This window comes from Apodemus sylvaticus, chromosome 17 (assembly GCF_947179515.1).
Source record: "Apodemus sylvaticus chromosome 17, mApoSyl1.1, whole genome shotgun sequence".
NCBI classification, from domain to species: domain Eukaryota; kingdom Metazoa; phylum Chordata; class Mammalia; order Rodentia; family Muridae; genus Apodemus; species Apodemus sylvaticus.
The window spans coordinates 21929798-21949551 of NC_067488.1; the positions used below are offsets into that span (position 1 = coordinate 21929798).

The following is a 19754-nucleotide window of genomic DNA, read 5'->3' on the forward strand; positions in this document are numbered from 1 at the left end:
CTCAGGGTTGTTTTGTTTTGCATTTCCCTGATGATTAAGGATGCTGAACATTTTTTTAGGTGTTTCTCAGACATCCGGCATTTCTCAGTTGAGAATTCTTTGTTTAGCTCTGTACTCCATTTTTTTTTTTAAATAGGGTTATTTGGTTCTCTGGAGTCTAACTTCTTGATTTCTTTGTATATACTGGATATTAGCCCTCTGTTGGATGTAGGATTGGTAAAGATCTTTTCCCAATCTGTTGGTTGCCATTTTGTCCTATTGACAGTGTCCTTTGCCTTATAGAAGCTTTGCAATTTTATGAGGTCCCACTTGTCAATTCTTGATCTTAGAGCATAAGCTCTTGGTGTTCTATTGAGGAAATTGTCCCCTGTGCCCATGTGCTCCAGGTTCTTCCCGACTTTCTCTTCTATTATATTCAGTGTATCTGGTTTTATGTGGAGGTCCTTGATCCACTTGGACTTGAGCTTTGTACAGGGAGAGAAGAATGGATCAATTTGCATCCTTCTACATGTTGACTGCAACTTGACCCAGCACCATTTGTTGAAAATGCTGTGTTTTTATCCCCAATGGATAGTTTTAGCTCCTTTGTCAAAGATCATCAATGGACAGATCAAGGAAACACAAACTAAACAGAGAAACAGTGAAACTAAAAGAAGTTATGAACAAATAACTTCTGTTATTGGTATCAGATATCTATAGAACATTTTATGCTAAATCAAAAAATATACCTTCTCAGCATCTCACAATACCTTCTCCAAAACTGACCATGTACTCGGTCACAAAACAGACTTCAGCAGATATAAGAAGATTGAAATAATTCCATGCACCCTATCAGATCACCATGGACTAAGGCTGGTCTTCAGTAACAACAAAAACAACAGAAAGCCCATATACACATGGAAACTGAACAACATTCTACTTAACAATAACTTGGTAAAGGAAGAAATAAAGAAAGAAATTAAAGAGACGCCTGTAAGAAGCTTGGCAAAAAGCATATCTGGTATTTTTTACAACAGTCTTTTTCCTTTATTTTTTACAAATGAGTCCAAAGGACACATCCTGTTATGTTTGGTAATTTCCCATAAATTAGTTCTTCGTAAACATTGGTGATGGGGTTCAATATGAGCTACTGGATATGACTTAACATACTTTGGGTAAACCTGGTGACAGGGCTCGTGAAAGTTTTATGGGGATACAATTTTCTTTTGTCAAGTATACCAACACTTTGTCTATGCAGTTGAACCATACAACCATGGGACAAACAGCAGATCCTACTGTGAACCAGATATCCAACGTAGAAGAGGAAATTATATTGTTTCTCAGTTGATTTTCATATAGACCCTATAGAATATTTTCATTTACAGATATAACTTGGATGTCCCTAGAGCAGTGGCTCTCAACCTGTGGGTCACAAACGCTTTGGCAAACTTCTACCTCCAAAATATTTACAATTCATAGCAGTAGCAAAATCACAGTTATGAAGTAGAAATGAAAATAATTCTACAGTTGGGCATCACCACAACATGAGGAACTATATTAAGAGATTGTAGCATTAGGAAGAGAGAGAGGAAGGAAACATGAACCATCAATGTCTCACTAACAGTTCGTTGAGTGATGCAGCAAGGGAATATTTGGCTCAGGTCAAGTCTTCAAATGAGTGTACCCTATTGTCATATTGAATTTAATTTCTAAAGAGACTTCAAGGCAGAAGCCACTCTTAGATTTGTGACTCTCAGAAACCAGGTGACATTAACAGGGTCTTAGGTGGCCACACTTCATTGTAATTTGTTACACAGCACATAGAACTGTACTTTTGGAATTCCATAGCTGTTGATTTGCACTCTGGTTTTGCCAGTCATCGGCTTTCTAGCCTTCGGCAACTCATTCCACCTCTCTAAGCCTCGATTTCCTCATATTTGGGATGAAGATAACAATAGCTCATATACCACAGGTACCCACCACACCCCAGTAAGTGAAATAGTGCTTGTTAATCACAATGGTTGGCACACAGTATGCAGGCAGTAAGTAGAAGCAATAACTATTGTTGTTTTTATAATCTTTTAAGCTCATCTGACCAATACTTGAAATATCCATTCTTCTTAAAGTACTGACTATAGTTTACTCAGTTGGATTATGCAAAAGGAATCTTTATTCAAGGAAGACATGTTCAGTCAGAGAATGCAGATTTTTGCCTGTGGCGCTAAAGAACATGCCAAGATTAAAAAGCTCTAACTAATACTTGGCTATTTTTTTCCCTTCCTGCCCACAAAATGCCTATGAACAGCTTTTTTTGTAATGTAATTAAGATTATTTTAAAGAATGAGTCTTCCATCACCCCATCACAGACTACTCTTTCTTTTGCCAGTGGGAACTCAGAGCATGGCTTCCCTTACAAATAGCCACCTGCCTCCACCTCATTAGTGCCATTCCTGGATGGTGTTCATTGATTTTAGGAGCTAAAGTTCAATATTTCTCTCACTTCTATCTTTTGGACACTTTGCACTAAGGTCATCATGCCGTAGTCATGTTCTAGGAGGACATTTTCTGATATGAGAGTGATTGAAATTTTTCTTCTACTTCTCATTATTTATGCCCAACTTTCTGGTCTCTGCCAGATGGTTCACCTTCATTTCTGAAATCCGAGGGCAAGTTCAGAGGATAATTTACCCTGGTAGCCAGAAACTGTCTGTACTCAGCACATTTAGGGTGATGCCTGGGATGGAAACCTGGCTCTCAAAAGTGTTCAAAGAGATGAGCGACCCCTTCTTGTACTAAAACCTCTGCCTGCTGTAAGATGAGTTTACTGCTCAGAAGGAAATGTTGGATTCTTTAAATTTGATGTTGGGTCTTTAAAATTGATGAATACTGTCTTAGGGATGGGGCTCACTGAGCTGGAAGTCAGGTCTTTATTTCTAGGAAGAGGTGAAGCCAAGTTCCCAGCTCCCACTATCAGAGATACAAGAGAGTGGATGATGGGATAAGAGAAGATGTATTTATTTTTATGAAGCTGTAATCACAATGATATGCTAAGTCACTGTGACCACTGTCCTTTCAGGTGTTGTATTTGTCAATATCACACTACTATAGCAATAAAACACCCAAGATAATGGGTAAAGTGTTTGCTGCGTAAGCATGGAGACCCGAGTTTAGGTTCCCAGAACTCATGTAAAAGCCAGTTATGGTGGCATAGCCTCAAAAGTAAGAGGGCAAGAAAGGGGGATCCTAGGAACTTGACAATTAGCCAGTTTAATTGAAACAGTGAGCTGTAGGCTCAGTGAACTGTAGGTTCAGGTATTTAGAAATAATGTAGACAGTGATAGTGGAAGACATTCAGTATCCATTTGTGCATGCACAGCATGTATAAACTTGTACACACACACACACACACACCAGACACAAATGTAGTTTAAAAGAGAGAGAGAGAGGTGAACTTTGGCTTGGAGTTTTGAAAATTCTAGTTCAAGACAATGACTTTTCCCTGGATGTTTTTTTTTTGGGGAGGAGCGAAATTATCTTGATTTTTGCAAACTTTCATGGGAATGCTATTGAACTTGAGGCTGTTAGACTAGACTCTTGGTTCTGGTTTGGCTGCTGATAGGGTGTGTGAAGTTGGGCAGGTCATTATTTCTCTCTGAGTTGATCTAGTTTTTCTTTGTTGGTATTGTTTAGCCAATGAGACAAATCACATGTACAGCACCCACTTGTCATAGTGATCAAATGAGATGCTGGAAAAAAAGTTCTCTGAAAATAATAATTTGAACATACATAATTAATATAAACATTTCATTTTAACATCAAAACTGACAACAAATAAGCTAGCCTGATATGCAAAATGAGCCAAAGACAACAGATAATATGCCACAAGTGTACGCCACATAAAATGAAAATTTGTATATTTTGTTTTGTTTTTGTTGTTTTATTAACCAAAAGACACTAAATGGAGTTAAAACAAAGATAACAAAATGTCAGAATATAGGCAAATTAAAAGATCTTTAAGTAGGTATATGGTTTTGCAAATCTACAAGTAAGACAAATAAACAGACAAATTGTTTTGTATCCCTCTCTGAAAAATTGAAGGGCTAAGAGGGGGGAATTATAACTAGCAAGGGAGCATATTAGGTGATGTTTAAACTCCCCAACCATCGGAAAATGCAAATTAAATCACTTTACCTGTATCAGACTAGGCACAATAAGAAACTGGGATAATGGTCTCTGTTGGGAGTGAACGTGGTTCATGCCCATGGGTTTCAGTCTGTCAATATGTGGTGAAGTTGGGCAGAAAGACCCAATAATCCCCAGTCTTGACCTAGAGCAAGTTCTTTGATGCACCCCAAGGATATGTCGGTATGGAAGTAGCCAATTAAAATACGATGGAATGTAGTACAGCACCTGGAACCACTATCTAGATATACACACGGAAACATAAATGGTATGGAAAACAGTAGGGGGAGAGGGCAATGGCTGCATGGGCAAAGACTTAGCTGTGCAAGCGGCAAGTGTGGGGTCCTGAGTTTGGCTCTGCAGCTCCCATGTGTGTAAAAATGTGCTTGTCCTTGAGGCACTGGGAGGAGGAAACAGGAAAAACCTGGGGAATTCCTAGAAGAGTAGTCTAGCCAACAGGTGAGTTCTAAACCCATTCTGAGACTCTGCCTTAATAAAAAGGTGGGGATTGATAGGAACAGTCACCAATGCACCAGCTTGCAATTGTACCAGCAGTGGTACATTTACACAATGGAGTACTACTCAGCTATTAAAAACAATGAATTCCTGATATTCTTTGGCAAATGGATGGAACTAGAAAATATTATCCTGAGTGCGGTAACCCAATCACAACAGAACACACATGGTATGCACTCAATGATAAGTGGATATTAGCTCAGAAGCTCGGAATGTCCAAGATATAATTCATAGACCACATGAAGTTCAAGGAGAAGGAAGACCAAAGTGTAGCTACTTAGGTCCTTCTTAGAAGGGGGAACAAAATACCCATGGGAGGAAGTACAAACTGTGGAGCAGAGATTGAAGGAAAGGCCATGCAGAGACTGCCCCATCTGTGGATCCATTCTATATTCAGTTACCAAACCCAGACAAGATTGGGGATACCAATGGTATTAGTGCTTGCTGACAGGAGCCTGGTATATCTGTCTCCAGAGAGGCTCTGCCAGTGCCTGACAAATATAGAGGGGGACACTCTCAGCCAACCACTGGACTGAGCACAGGGTCCCCAATGAAGGAGCTAGAGAAAGGACTCAAGGAGCTGAAAGGGTTTGCAGCCCCATAGAAGGAACAACAATATGAACCAACCAGTATCTTCAGAGCTCACAGGGACTAAACCACCAACTGAAGAGTATACATGAAGGGATCATTGCTTCAAATGCATATGCAGCAGAGGATGGCCTTGTCAAACAATGCTGACAATGAGAGGAGAGGCTCTTGGTCCTGTCAAGGCTTGATGCCCCATTGTAGGGGAATGCCAGGACAGGGAAGTGGGAGTTGGTGGGTTAGTGAGCAGGGTGAGGGGGGATAGGATGGGAGGTTTTCTGAGGGGAAATGAGGAAAGGGGATAACATTTGAAATATAAATAAAGAAAATCTCTAATAAAAAAAAGGTCACCCATGACAAGTTCTTGCATCTGCATGTTCATGCACAGGTGTATGGTCATACACATACAGACACAAGCACATACAAAACTCTTAAGTCTTCAATGCAATATTAGCTCTATATATTAGAAATCTATCTTCAAAGTAATAGTATATATTTATCATTGTCATTTTGCCAGAGGTGGTGGGTAATGGAAACCAACTTTGGAAAGGGGGTGAATCACATGCTGCCCTTAAAAGACATTTAAACAAAACAAAACAAAGCAAAAAAATTCCCCAAACCCTCGTATGTCAACTGCATCTGTGGTACAGAAACAAAACCCGTGTGCTTCGTATGATCCCACTGAAGGAACACACATAGATGAATATGCCCACAGGGAAGATAAAAAGAATTTGCAATGAAATCTCAACAATAGTAATTTCTGGGTATTGTTGGAGACTATGAGTCTTGCTTTCTTCTTTGTACCTGTGTGGAGAGTCTAGGCTTTTTACAACATACAGGCATCCCTTTTGTACAGAAGAAATAAGCCTTAAAGTTCAAGGAAAACATATGCCGTGTTTTCCTGCCATCATCCTTTGTACACAGGGCAATGATGGAGACACGGAACGACCGGATGCTCATAAAGTGTAACTCAAGTCTGATAACTCTTCCCGGGAACATGGAGAACTGAAGACTTAACAGAGCTGAGGGGTTTGTTTTAATATTTGTGTAAACAAATAATTCTTCATAGAGAAAGAAATGACAAATTTAAATGATGATTTTGTTTCATTGGCACCAAAAGAAGCTGAAGAGTATGTGGTTGAATGTCTATTTTCCCCTCTGTAAGAAACCAGGGAGAAATCTAAGTATCTTCCTTTAAGGTGTCAACTCAAGCCTGGCTTTGGCTTTATTAATCAAAAGTTCCTGGAACTTTAGGAACCCATAGTTATTTCTATTGGATTTTTCTTCCTATACATTTGTTTTACATTAAAGAAAACAATGCATGCAGCTGGAGAAATGGCTCAGGGGTAAGAGCAATGGCTGTTCTACCACAGGTATGGAGTTCAATTCCCAGAACCACATGGTGGCTCATAACCATCTTCAATAATATATGGTGCCCCCTTCTGGCCTACAGATGCAGACAGAACACTGTAAACATAATATATAAATCTTAAAGAGAAATGATTTATGTTTGCATTTGAAATTAATATTACTAATGACTACTAATAGTTGAGATTGGAATTCCCTCAAGGAGTGAACTATCTTACCTTCATACAATTCTTTGATGAGGAAGGGATGGGCTTTAAAACTGTAACCTTGATGACAAAAAGGCTTAAATGTGAGACTAAGAGGAAGGCTCTTGGTTTGATTCCAAAGCAAAGTATGGCGGGGCGGGGAGTGGGGAGGGGGAGAAAGGTAGGGAGGGAGTGGAGAGAAGACAATTGAAACAAGGCCTGGAAGGCTGAAGGGCTAATCTGTTGAAGGCACTGTATAAAGTTTAAGTTATAAACCTGGATGTCCCTGAAGTATGTGAGGTGCATAAACAGCTCCTTTTGCTTCCATACAATGTTCAACGTTTGCTTTTCTCAACCTGATATGAAGCTGACTTCTTTACCAGCAAGCAGGGAAGCACACGTCCATAGCTAGAGCAACCTTGAGAATACTGAACACTGTTCACAGTCCACAGTCACAGTGTCCCTCATTTTCACATCCATCCTTTCTAGCTTCCCAGAGTGGTCACAGCAGGTAAGCTGTTCATTTGTTTTTTCCTTCCTCACAAGCAAACAAAATCATGCCATGCCAAAGTAGACAATAACTGCCTTTTGGGGAAACCTAGAGAAGATTTCAAAAATGGCTAGTCAGACTTGCAAGTCAGACTTCGTGAGGTCAAACAGAGTTCTGAAAAGGACCTGGAATGCCAAATTTATCAGCAGTCTGGATCCCATGAAAACTGGAATTACAGGAACCAACAACACTGAGCATATTAATAATGCTCCTGGAGTCATTCAGAGGAAGGGGTGACACTAACTGTGTCTTATATGGCCCAGCCATGTTAGACAGCTCATCCCATTTGCCTTTAATTATAATCTAAGGCAGTGGTATTATCATCCCCTTCTTACACAGGAACGTATGGGCTCTGACAAAATCACTTGCCCAACATTGCCCACACATTAGAATCGGTGATACCAGAATTTGACCCAGACCTCTTTGCAAAGCCTCGTTTCTTTGTACCCTGCTCTCCTTTCTTTTGTAGGAACAATCAAAAGATATACAGGAGTTGCCTTGGGGGACTCTTTAATAGAAAAGGGCTGACTGGCAAACCAATCTCTTTTGATGTTTCTATCATTTCTGGTGATATATTCTTGCATTTATCACAGAATCTTCCAGTTGTAAGGGAAGCCTTGGAGCGAGCATCTTTAAACAGGCAGATCTTTCTGCGATTGGGGTGAGAAAGGGTAGTGGAGTTTATGGTGAATTTTGATTGTGAAAAGGTAACTTATGTCAAGGGAAACAGGAACCTGTTACTCATAAGCAGAGGGAAGAGAAGTAATAGTTTCAGGATGGAGTCGTTGAGCTGAAGCAGAGAGGCGAACATGCATCTATAGATGATGCTTTTCAGGTCCAGGTCCAGGCTCAGCTTCTTTTAGACAAGAACATGCATACTGACTAGTTCCTAAGCAGGTATGAAGTCCTCTGTTATATGCTGGGAATCCACAGGAGACAGCACGGAACACATGACCGTATGGAGCCAGGCCTCACAGGACAGTATAGAACACCTTGGTTGCTCCAAGGCAGCCTGTGTGTGTTCCCCATCCTATATGAATCTATACTTTGAATCATGGATTCTCAGTCAATTGTCACGCTGTCATCTTCTACACCAGTGAGGGGAGGCTTGTTGAATTTATCGAACAGTAATAGGAAGAAGCATCTTTTTTTTTCCCCTATAAGACCACAGTATAAGAAAGGTTAAGTTATTAACTGTGGCAGTCATTTTATAACAAGAAGAGATTAATCTGAGCTGGCATAGAATACAGGGCCAAGAGAAATATCAAAAAATGAAGGTCCAATAATCTATTTACCTTTGGATCAAACTACACTTAAAATCAGCATATAGTTTTTCAATTTATGCACAGAAACTCATTACCATTTGATATGGATTTTTTTTCTGTGACATTCAGTTACAACAATGTCAAGGAAATACAGAAACAGATTATTCTAGTATTGCATGATGCCTTAGTCTGGTGTTATTATAAAAGAAAAAAAGATCCTGGCTGAAGCAAGGTAAGGAAGAGAGGATTTATTCTGGCTTATAGTTCCAGATGAACACAGCTCATCGTGGCGAGGAAAGTACAGCAGTAGCACAGCTTGAGGCAGTTAAGAGCAGAGAGAAAACAGGCAGTGGACTGAGTTTATATAAACTAGGCCTGTCTCTAGTGGCACACTTTCTCCAGCAAGGGTCTACCTGTTAAAAGTTCCATAACCTTCTCAAACAGTTCCACCAGTCGGGGAACCAAGTTTTGTCCCTATTAATGTATTAATTTATTCCCTTTAATCCTGTTCACAGTCCTCTTCCTAGACCCCCTTCTCATGGTCTCTCCCCCAATGCCTCCCACTCTTTTCTGAGAAGAGAGAGGTACCCTGGGTAACCTTCCCTGGTAAATCAAGCCACTGCAAGATTAGGCACATCTTCTCCAACTCAGGCCAGACAAGGCAGCCTAGTCAGGGGTGCAGGATCTACAGGCAGTCAACAGCCACCACTCCAGTGGTTGGGGGACCCACAAGAAGAACAAGCTATATATGAAGAATATCTGCTATATTTGTGCATGGGGTCTAGGTCTAGCCTATGTATGCTCGCTGGTGATTCAGTCTCATGAGCCCCCAGGGGTCCATATTAGTTGACTCTGTTGCTCTTCCTGTGGAGTCCTTATTAGGGGACCAAGTTTTAAACACAAAAATCTATGGGAGGCATTTCACATTCAGACAGCAACACATATTAAATGCTATAATATAAATAGGAAGGAACTGAAGAGGAAGCTTAGCAGAGAGTCACAGCCTCCAACTCTGAGATACAGGGAAGAATTTCTTAGACACCGACAATGGAAGAACTCAGAAGAAACTAGAACTAGGTGGGGAAAGAATCTTTGGTGAAGTGAGAAGTACAGGAGCAGGAATTGTGTGAGATTATGAGGGAGATGGAAGGCCTTAATGTTACTAGACTGTAAAGTGCAGTGCTTGACCGGCTCCCACCATGACTGGAGAAGAGCTTGAGTTCTCTCTCAATTGCTGAAAGGTGACAAGGATACAGCTAGGTTAGTGCTGTATCTAGGGTTACACATGGCAATACATAGAAGATAAAATTCAAGGAGGCAAGGGTGAAGAGAGCTAGTCAGAAGGGAAATTTATTCACATTCTTTCACTGTACCAAGTGGTGCCATGTTCTCATGTAGCGATCAACAAAAAAAGCAGATACTGTCTGTCCCCATGAGAAAGGGCGTGCTGACTGGCACTAACAGGAGTTTGAAACAGTGATTGATTCTGAAGGAGTTACTGCTGATTGGGACTATTGTAGAAGTTCATGGAAGAATTTCGATCTTGAATGTCCCTTAATGACCCATGTACTTTAGAAAGGTCTGGTTATGATGCTACTGGTAGGTAGTGGAGACTTTAGGTATGGGAGGAGCTATGTACCCATTGGGAGTGGATATTAAGATGGGTCCTCTCTTCTTTCTGTCTTAGCTTCTTGGTTACCACAGAGTGAACAGCTTTGCTCCACCATGCCTGTCACGATACAAGCCTAAAGACAAAGGGCTAAAGTGACCTTGCACTGGGAACTCTGAAACTGGGAGCAAATTATCCTTCCTTCTTATTAACTGGCTACCGTAGGTATTTTGTCACAGTGTTAGAATGCTGACAAACATAGATAATGAGAGATAACTGAACAGTCATTTTGGAAACGGATCAGTAGCAACATTTCTCCAGCAGTAGGAAAAAATATATCGAACAGGAACTATACTTTATTCAATATAAAGTCTAATTCCAAATGTTGGATCCTTTTCAAACAACAGAAACTATAGGTTGAACATTTTTTACAGGAAATCCTTGGGAGCAGAAGCATATTGGATTTTAATGAGTGTTAAGATTTTAGAGTATTTGTATATACATAGTATTTGTATATACATACATCTTTGTCCTGAGGATGAGACTCAACTGTAAACATGGACTTGATTTATGTTTTATATATATCTTATACACATAGCATCATACTTAGAGCCTGGAGACAATTTTATTTTATACAATATTTTGATGGTGCTGCATTTTGATTGTAACTCATCAACTGATGACAGACGTGGAATTGTCACTTTGGGACTCAAAAAATCTTTGGATTTTGGCTTATCGTATTTTGGTTGGGAGTATAGTAGTTCAACCTGAGTACTATTTTTGTTTATAATGTAGGGTTTATGTTGTATTCTTTCAACAGAACATTTTTTTTTATTTCTTCATTGTGTTGCAGTATACATGGAATCATGTTATTAGTACTTGGCAACTCTCATGTGAACATTGTCTCTCATCATGGGGGACAAAAGAGCCCTTAGCTCAGGGATACACTGGTGGCCAGTATGAAGGATTGATGTTGGCTATTTAGTGGATGTTGTTGAGAAGAAGGCTCAGATTTCTGAGATTGATTATTCATGTCTGCCATGCACTGGAAGGATTGGATGGACAAACTAGTAGCCAACATGATAGATGGGTGCTGGCTATTTTGAGGGTGCTGTTAAGGATGTTCAGATATCTGAGATTGATTACTGATGCCTGCCATGGGCACTGCAGAATTGGATGCAATCATGGTGGCTTGTTTACTCACCTGGCCTGTTCCACTACTCATTTTGGTCATCATCTGAAGAAATGACTAGCAAGCAGATGATTTCATCTTAGAATATATCCTCTTCAGAAATGTTAGAGTAATGAATTGAAGCCAATTGAAGTATGCTCAGTGTTAACTGACAAAACCCAAACCAAACCAAAAACCCTCCAGAAAGTGTCCCTATTAGAACATTCTTTTAACTTGTTAACATACACTTCTGCTTAAAATACCCTATTCTCTAAAATGAGCACCTCTTTATTCATGAGAATCTGTTCACTCTCAAGGACCATCAGCTGAACTGAACTGCGCTCCTATTGTCAAAATACTACTTCAGCTAACAATTATTTCATTTTATGAAATGAAATACACACACCACACACATACACACACACACACACACACACATTTCCACAAGCCATATCAGATACTTTACACAATAATATTTTATAAAGCAAGAAAGGTAATTTTAAGGACAGAAGACTTTTCTCCAACCACAGAGAGATGATAATCCCAGTTTGCTCTGTACTGTCTAAAAGAAAGCAGGCCTTCTTTGCTTTGCTCTAAGAAGCAGAACGATTTTAGATGCAATGTAAACTTTAGGATTATTTTTTAGTAATCTCATGACCTGATAGAGGCATGGCGGTGTTCCGTGTTCAGTAAGATCCAGTGAACAACTGGCATCATAGCTATTTGAGTGACTATGAACGAAAGTGGTTTCTGAGTGAATGAAGACTAGTGTAGTGGAAGAACCATTCTCCAGGCAACAGGTCTTTCCCTAGATCTCTACTATGTCTGAGTGTCTGATGCCATTTAGGTCATAGGGATCCCAGGTCTAACTAGGAATTTCTTTTAACTTAAAAGTAGCATGATCTATGTGGGAAGACGAAACATAGCAAGGGATGCCAGCATGTCATTTAATTCTTCCATTCTGGGTGTATGCAGAAGGCATCTGGAACAGCATGGTATTGGTGGTGTTGAAATGTCTTGTGTTTTAATACTGGTTTAATGAATACCAGATCTCTATCTTAGGCAAATCAATTAAACTCTCTGAACCTTATTTATCTGACATTTATAATGTAAGTTAAGAGTGTACTGTAACAGCAGAATAGGATATTTTATAGAAAATATCACAAACAACATTGAGCATGCAGCATGAAAACACAAGAAGAGAAGTGAGATTAAGTAAGATGTGATCAGTGTGGTGAAGATAGCCAGCTGACCCAAAGTCTGCAGAATCAAACGCTGGGCAAGCCAAAAGCAGAGAAAAAGGTAGGGGGAGCTGGATAGACGTCTGTCTCAGTCAATTAAGCACTTGGCATACAAGGAGAAAGACTGGCGTTTGGATGTCTAGAATCCACCCGAAAGCCTGGTATAGTGTCACGTGTCTGCACTCCCTGTCCCAGAGAGGGAGAATGGAAGGGTCTTTGAAGCTCATTATCCAGGGTCTTGTTAAATCTGCGTGCTTCAGGTTCAGTGGGATACCTTGTCTCAAACAATAAGATAGAGACCTCAGGTCTCCACCCACATATGCATACACATAAACATATTAACGAATGTATAGCACATGGAGTCACACAGAGTAGCCCCTATAATATGTTACCCGTAAGCTCTGAACGCAGCGAAGGCACTTTGCTCAGTCTGAGGGAGTCAACGATATAGTGTGTTTTATGGTCCTGTGTAATTTAAGAAATACTTATCTGTGCCTGGAGAATTTTAAGTCATTCTCACTCAATTGACGCCACCCTATTATTGTGATTGCCATTTAAAATGCAAAAAAAAGGACAAAAAGAAAGAAGATGAAGGCACAAAGATGAAGTCAATGACAATGAAGAAGATGATGAAGAAGAAGAGAGAATGTGAGAGGCCCTTGCCTAAGGCTGTAGGGCCACACTATCAATTATGGCGGCTGACATCCCAGATACAAGCAAAAGAGCAGATGACCCCATGGGGGGGTCAAACACAGAATGGGGGACAGTGGGTTAGAAGCATAAAAACAGGAAAAGACTTTGTGGTAAAAACAAATTCAGAGTCTTCCTAAAAGCTCTTGGGTTTGGTCTTATAAATTATACCTTATTCAGGTGCCTCATTCAGTTAAGGTTAAAAAGTTGGGAAGCCAAGCTTTGGAACACATGTAAAACAGACTCACAGACTAAAGTAGCCTCAAATGACAGAGCAAGGTTCCCACTGCTACAACTAGGGCATTGAAGCCCACCCTGCTTTGGTTATAAATAAGATGATTATCTGGCTTGAAATGAGGTGGCCAAAAGTAATCTTGCACCTGGAAGTTTCTTGTCTGCCAATTGCTTGTTAGACTTTTTCCACCCCTCCTTTGCTGCTGTGTGCACTGAAAGCTTCTGCTTTTATTTATTTTTTCTTTTTTTTTTTTGGTTGCTTGTGCTTTAGAAGTTCTATCCACAACTACTTTTCTCGGAATGGAAAATTTAATCTTCAAAACTGTTCTGCACCACTGGCCCCAGAATTAAAAGCAAGCACCTTCAATGGGGAAATTAAATTTATTTGATATACCTGTACATGTATAAAATTGGATCCAGTGCTCATTTCATTTGCAGGCTCCTGCCAAAATGCTTTTAGCTATACTCTGTACCTAATACCTAATTCACAGCTGAAAGGGGCCCAACCTCAAAGACCTTGTCATGTTCTGATCCCATGCAAGGTGATCATTAGCTGGTGAACGGGCATCATTTTCTGCAAGAGAGTCTCCCCACGTGTTCAGCATCATCTGCAGCTGAGGAATCTTCCTTGGGGAACAAAATATTCAGTTGACTGAATTTTCATTATAAAGAAAGCAAAAAAAGGAAGTGATATCCCGGGGGTGGAATGATACTTCAATTATAAATATCTATATTTTATTTTGCATTTTCCTCTCTGAAGTTTCTTAGCTGGGCTCTGACAGGATGCCACACAGGACAGACCCTAAGGATGTGTTTGTAGGGAACTTGGTTTTTAAGAGGAGGCTAGATGAAATGAGACTTGTCCTTCCAGAATCCTTCCTGTGTTCTGTAACTTCTGCTCAGTTAGATTACTTAGATTCCCAGTAAGAAGGCTGAAGGAATGGATAAGAGAAGGAGAAGCAGCTCAGTGGGATGCTAAGGGAGAGGTGGCTTTGGATGGTCCCTGGAGGGCTGGGCTGGGGACCAGGATGCTCATGTCTAGAAGGGTATGGTTAATTGTTGGCTTACAGGTGGCCTTGTTAGACTCCTTCCAGGGGACTAGCAATAGTTACATCACCACCTGTGCCATTCACGTGCTACCAGGTGCAGGTGACACTGGGCAGTGTATAAAAAGAACAACTTGCTATCCCAGCGTCCTCTCTTTCTCTCACTCTCTCGTTCCCATGTTTTATCCTTCAGGCCTCTCTGTCTTTCTTTCTGTCTTCTGTCCCCAGTTCTCTGCCCTCATGGCGGTGTGTCTGCCCCTTTTCTAGGTCCCTACTCCCCTCTTGTCCCACTAATAAGACCCCCGTACCTCAGGGTTGTCATATGGCATGATTTCTCAGAGGGACACCTAGGCATGGGCTCATCAGGGCCCCCTCATCCCTACCTGCTGCCACATTATATATCAGAACGCTAACGAGCTGGCCTGACTTTGTTTGGTTAGAAACAAGGCCTTGAACCTTGGCCTAAAAAGGGTGACCGTGTTGGCCCAGGCCTCACAGCTTGTTAGCAGCAGGGCTTGGAGGAGCACAATATATCTTATGTCCTTTTCTTGCTGACAGTGCCTTTCTGCATCAGCAGTCATTTCCTGTAAGGAAGGGCACCTTCTTCTAGATTCTTGCTTTTTCTTTTCCCTTCCTCCTTTCTCACTTTCCTGTTTTTCCTATGTTCTTGTCTACTTTCTCTTTGTCTCCCCTGCCCCACCAAATCTTCTTCTTCCCAATGATTGGTTGGCTGCCTCTGTTCTGCATCTGTCAGACAGTGGGAGATCCCTGGTGGTTAAGAAGTCTTTCTCTCTCTATGAAGACTTAGGGTCAGGCCTGTGGCAGATAGAATGTGTTTCTTCTATTCTGTCTGCAGCACTGGCTGCTGTGGAAATTCCTGAGGAGAGGAGTGGTGAGGAGAGAGAGGGACCTGTGCAGAGAACATAGTGGGGATGGCAAGTCACAGACTGCAGTGCCTGGAAGATTTAGCAGCCCATGAGGTATACCACTGCTTAGCCAAGATAGGGACATCGTTGTGTAAATTTCCTTATGCATAATTTCAAGACTATACATATTCCACTGTACCTAAGCTTAATCTTTGGAAGAAGTAAGATGCTCTGGGTATGGTTGATGTTTAAGTGAAAAGTCTCATGGGAAAATGGTGTCCTTTAACTCTCTTCCTTCTCAGAAGTACATTCTAAGGTAGAATATATTTCCACACTGTGAGCTACACAACTCAGTTATCCCAGTGCCTACACAAGGATGATGTACATACACATTTTTTTTTTTTACTGTTCCTGTGAACAAGTAGTATGTTACCTGTGCTAGCCTTTCTCAAAGTATAATACTGAGCGATGTTACAGTTACTTTTGGCTAAAATGTCTCATGCTGTTTGGTTTTTATGAGCTGTATTAGTTTGGGTTCTCTAGAGTCACAGAACGTATGGGCAGTCTGTATATAGTTAGGGAATTTGTCGATGACTTACAGTCTGTAGTCCAACTCCCCAATAATGGTCAGCAGCAGCTGTGGATGGAAGTCCAAGGATCTAGCAGTTACTCAGTCCCACGAGGCAAGCAGGCAGGGAAGAGTAAGTCTTCCTTCTTTCAATGTTCTTATATAGATCTCCAGCAGAGGGTGTAGCCCAGATTAAAGACTGTAGGTCTCCAGCAGAGGGTGTGGCTCAGATTCAAGGTGTGTGCCTCCAAGCCTTTAATCCCAGATGATCTTGAACTCAGAGATCTCCTTGTCTTAATCTTCTGGAATTCATAGCCACTATGCTTCAAAATCTCCATGCCAAAATCCAGGTCAGAAACTTATATCTCTGAGCCTCCAGATTAGGATCATAGGTGAGCCTTCCAATTCTAGATTGTAGCTCATTCCAGATATAGTCAAGTTGACAACCAGGAATAGCCACTACATGAGCGTAGTCTATAAGCTCTTCTTCTCCTCTTTTTAAATCTCAGGACTTAGCAAGTTCCTTTGTAAATGGCCTGTTACCCCTATGTCTTTTGCATCAGTGGTGGCAGTGACAGGTATTTTAGGAAGCTCACAGTACTAGTTTTGCTACTACTTAAATGGGAATTTGTAATAGTTTTCTCCAATATTTAGTGCATTTTCAATTACTTGAGTTACTATAGGAAGTAACCATAATCAAGGTTAGGGAAAGGAAGATAATATGATGAGTGGATAAACTATTCAAAGGCAATGAGAGAGGTGGTTTATGTGAAATCTAAGTCCATTTAATCCTTTTGATTTTTACGGTGCTGTGGATGGACTTCCTGATAGAAACATGCTAGGAAATTGAATTTCCACTGAGATTTAACCTTAGCCACAAACCTACTTATTCTTAATTGTAAAATATTTAAACATTTATCTAATGGTTGCTATGCATCAAGAAGAAAATGTCCAGAATGGGAAAACAAACCCTTGGGTTTGTCATTCCTAACTGATAAAAGGATCTCATGTCTCAATCTTCTTGAATGACTTTATTGTATGCATGAAAATGTCTTCAATACTTTATACATGGGTATTATTTAAATGAGGGTGGCCACATTCCCTGTAACAGCAATGATGTTTAAACCACTGTTTCCTGCAAATAAAACAGATTGCATCTGTGCAGAAATTGGCCACATCTGCTGTGGAAAGGAGATGAAAGATGGAGAAAAGGGTGAAGGGAATAAGAGCCATTAACCACTTACTTTAGAATAAAACTTAAGTTTTGAAAGATTGTTCTGGAGTCAATTCCCTATATGTCAAGCACTAGGCTGTGGTGAACGTTTCTACTCTGGGGTCTTTCAGGCCAGGGGTGACAGGAGGGTGAAGAACAGGTACAGAAATGGCACTGATGTAACACTTTATCTTCCCGATAGTCTCTATCCCTGTCACAGCCTCCCTGCTGGAAACAAGAAGGTTCCAGAGATTATGATTCATGCCACATGGAAGGACACAGTGAGCTATGTCAGAAGCGATCTTAAGGAATGCTTCTCTTGCCATCATTCGTCTTCCCGTACCAAGCTATTTGGAGACAGTAATTAATAAGCTGTATTAAAGCTGAATTGTTCTCATTCCTCAGTCTTGAAGACTTGCTTCCCGCCCCCCCCCATTTCTTCTTATGAATGTGAGCCATGAGAATTCCCATGTTCAATATGCCAGGGTCTACTGCATGTCTGTGATCTTCTCAAACTTTCCACCATAGAGTTTGGAATTTCTCTACTTAGTCTTTTTGGCTCACCATGTTCCATTCTCTGGATCTTCTCACGCTCAGAGGGTGGCCCTGGTTCTTCTTCCACACCTGTGTTAGAGGATCAGGAGGTTCTGTTGCCTGCATCCTTCTCTCTCATGCAGAACTCCTACTGTAGAGTCTTATGCTACCCAAAAGCCATCTCCGTTCCCATGACCATGGTGTGGCCTTACTATGTACATGATATGTCTTGGCAGTCCAGATTTCTGTACAAACTGTAAAATCAAGAGCTTATAGAATCACTTTCAAATGTATTGCATAAAGGTGTGATGGGTGACAAAATCACAGTAGATGGCAGAATGTAGGGACGTTCAAGGGGACCAGGTACTCAGCTTCTACAAGGAAACAGATATGTGTCTATCTTCCTGTCTTGTGATTTTAAAGACTATATGATTTATGGGGTGGAGAGACTAAAATACTTAGGATGCCTGAGGGTCTGAATTCAATTTGTAGCACTTATTCTTCCCATCAAAACAAAGCATCCCATCATTTCTGACAAAAAGTACAGATGATTAGAAGAATAAGGATTATTAAAAATTACCCTTAATTGTATGATCTTGAGATAGCTACTCCTCTTGCCAGAATGTGAAGGTCTACTCTGTAACAATTTACTAGACATGGTGATTATAAAATGGATAAATTACAAATATCCACATATATGTATCCATAACCTATCATATACCTTAAATGTATTTATTCTTTATAATAATTGTGGTCACCTTGTAAGTTATAAATGTGTTATATTTCAAAATTTTTTTTGCATTGTACTGGAAGAACACAGTTGCTCACTGAGACACTGTGTTGGAGGATTTAGCTTTCCAGCCTAGTGCCGAAAAGTTGTCTTAACTTACAAAATACAAGAACACTGTCTAGGATAAAATGGACAAAACAGAACTGGAAACTCCATTTTCCAAATTTAGCTCTGCCAGTCCCAAACAAAGCCCCACAATAGTGCAAGTCTCCATGTGAGGACTTAGAGGGATCCAAGTGCCATTTCTCAGACGTAAAGGTACAGATTCAGGTTTGGGGAGCAACCTAAGTTCAGAATAAAAACGTGGAGCACATTAGTGTTTATTTATAACCCCTTGTGCTAGGGTAGGATAAAGATGTGCACATCCTTGGAGCTCCCCAGCTAGGCAATAGCTGAATTAGTGCGCTCCAGTGTCAGCGGGACACCTGAACTCAAAAATAAGGCAGGGAATGACTGAGAAGGACACTGTCTTTCACATACATTAGCACAGGCATGCACACGTACATATATACGAATATATGCATACACACTGACTTACAATGTAAAGACTCAGAAGAAATATTTCAAGCCATGTTTATGTAAATTAATGGACCCAGCAGCACTCAATAATTACAAAGGGAGCAACATAAGCAACTTAATATATATTCTTTTTTAACTACAGAATCCTTTGTTTAACCTGTCCTTTAGGATACCTTGGATTCAAGATTGTAAGTATTCAAACCAAAAGTTAGGATATTTCATGCTCCATTCTTTGCTAACCTGATTCATTCATCACTCCTTACTAGTAGGTCAATGCTGAACTCTACCTGAGCCTAGGTAATCTCTGAGTTCTCTACCACATGTTCAGACCTCTGAACCAAGGCCTAGAGCAGTGCCCTAGATCCCATGTAATCATTTAGAGAGAAGGGGGTTAGAACCAATGACAACTACTTTTTGTTATGGACACGGACAAAATAGGGCCAAATACCCAACATGCTTCAAAGTCAATGCATATAACTCCTGCTGTGTTGAGGGTGAAGATGATAGAGCAGGGGAGGACTGATATCTCCCCTCCCCCCAGAAGTCTGTGATTTCATCAGACACTTTCTGCTGGAAAGGTGGTTAAAACCCACCACAGTGAAAAGAACCATTAACCCAGCCCAATTAATTGATGACCGAACTA

The 19754-nt window shown here is 40.6% G+C and overlaps 1 protein-coding gene across 1 annotated transcript in view; it reads right to left on the reverse strand.

The window, feature by feature from the left end:
* Positions 1-17360: 17360 nt before the first annotated feature.
* Samd12 (sterile alpha motif domain containing 12) overlaps positions 17361-19754 on the reverse strand; it is a 398111-nt gene continuing 395717 nt past the window's right edge. Inside the window, exon 7 of the mRNA XM_052161549.1 lies at positions 17361-17496. Within this exon, the coding sequence (XP_052017509.1) occupies positions 17361-17496 (136 nt within the window). The remainder of the gene's footprint in view (positions 17497-19754) is intronic.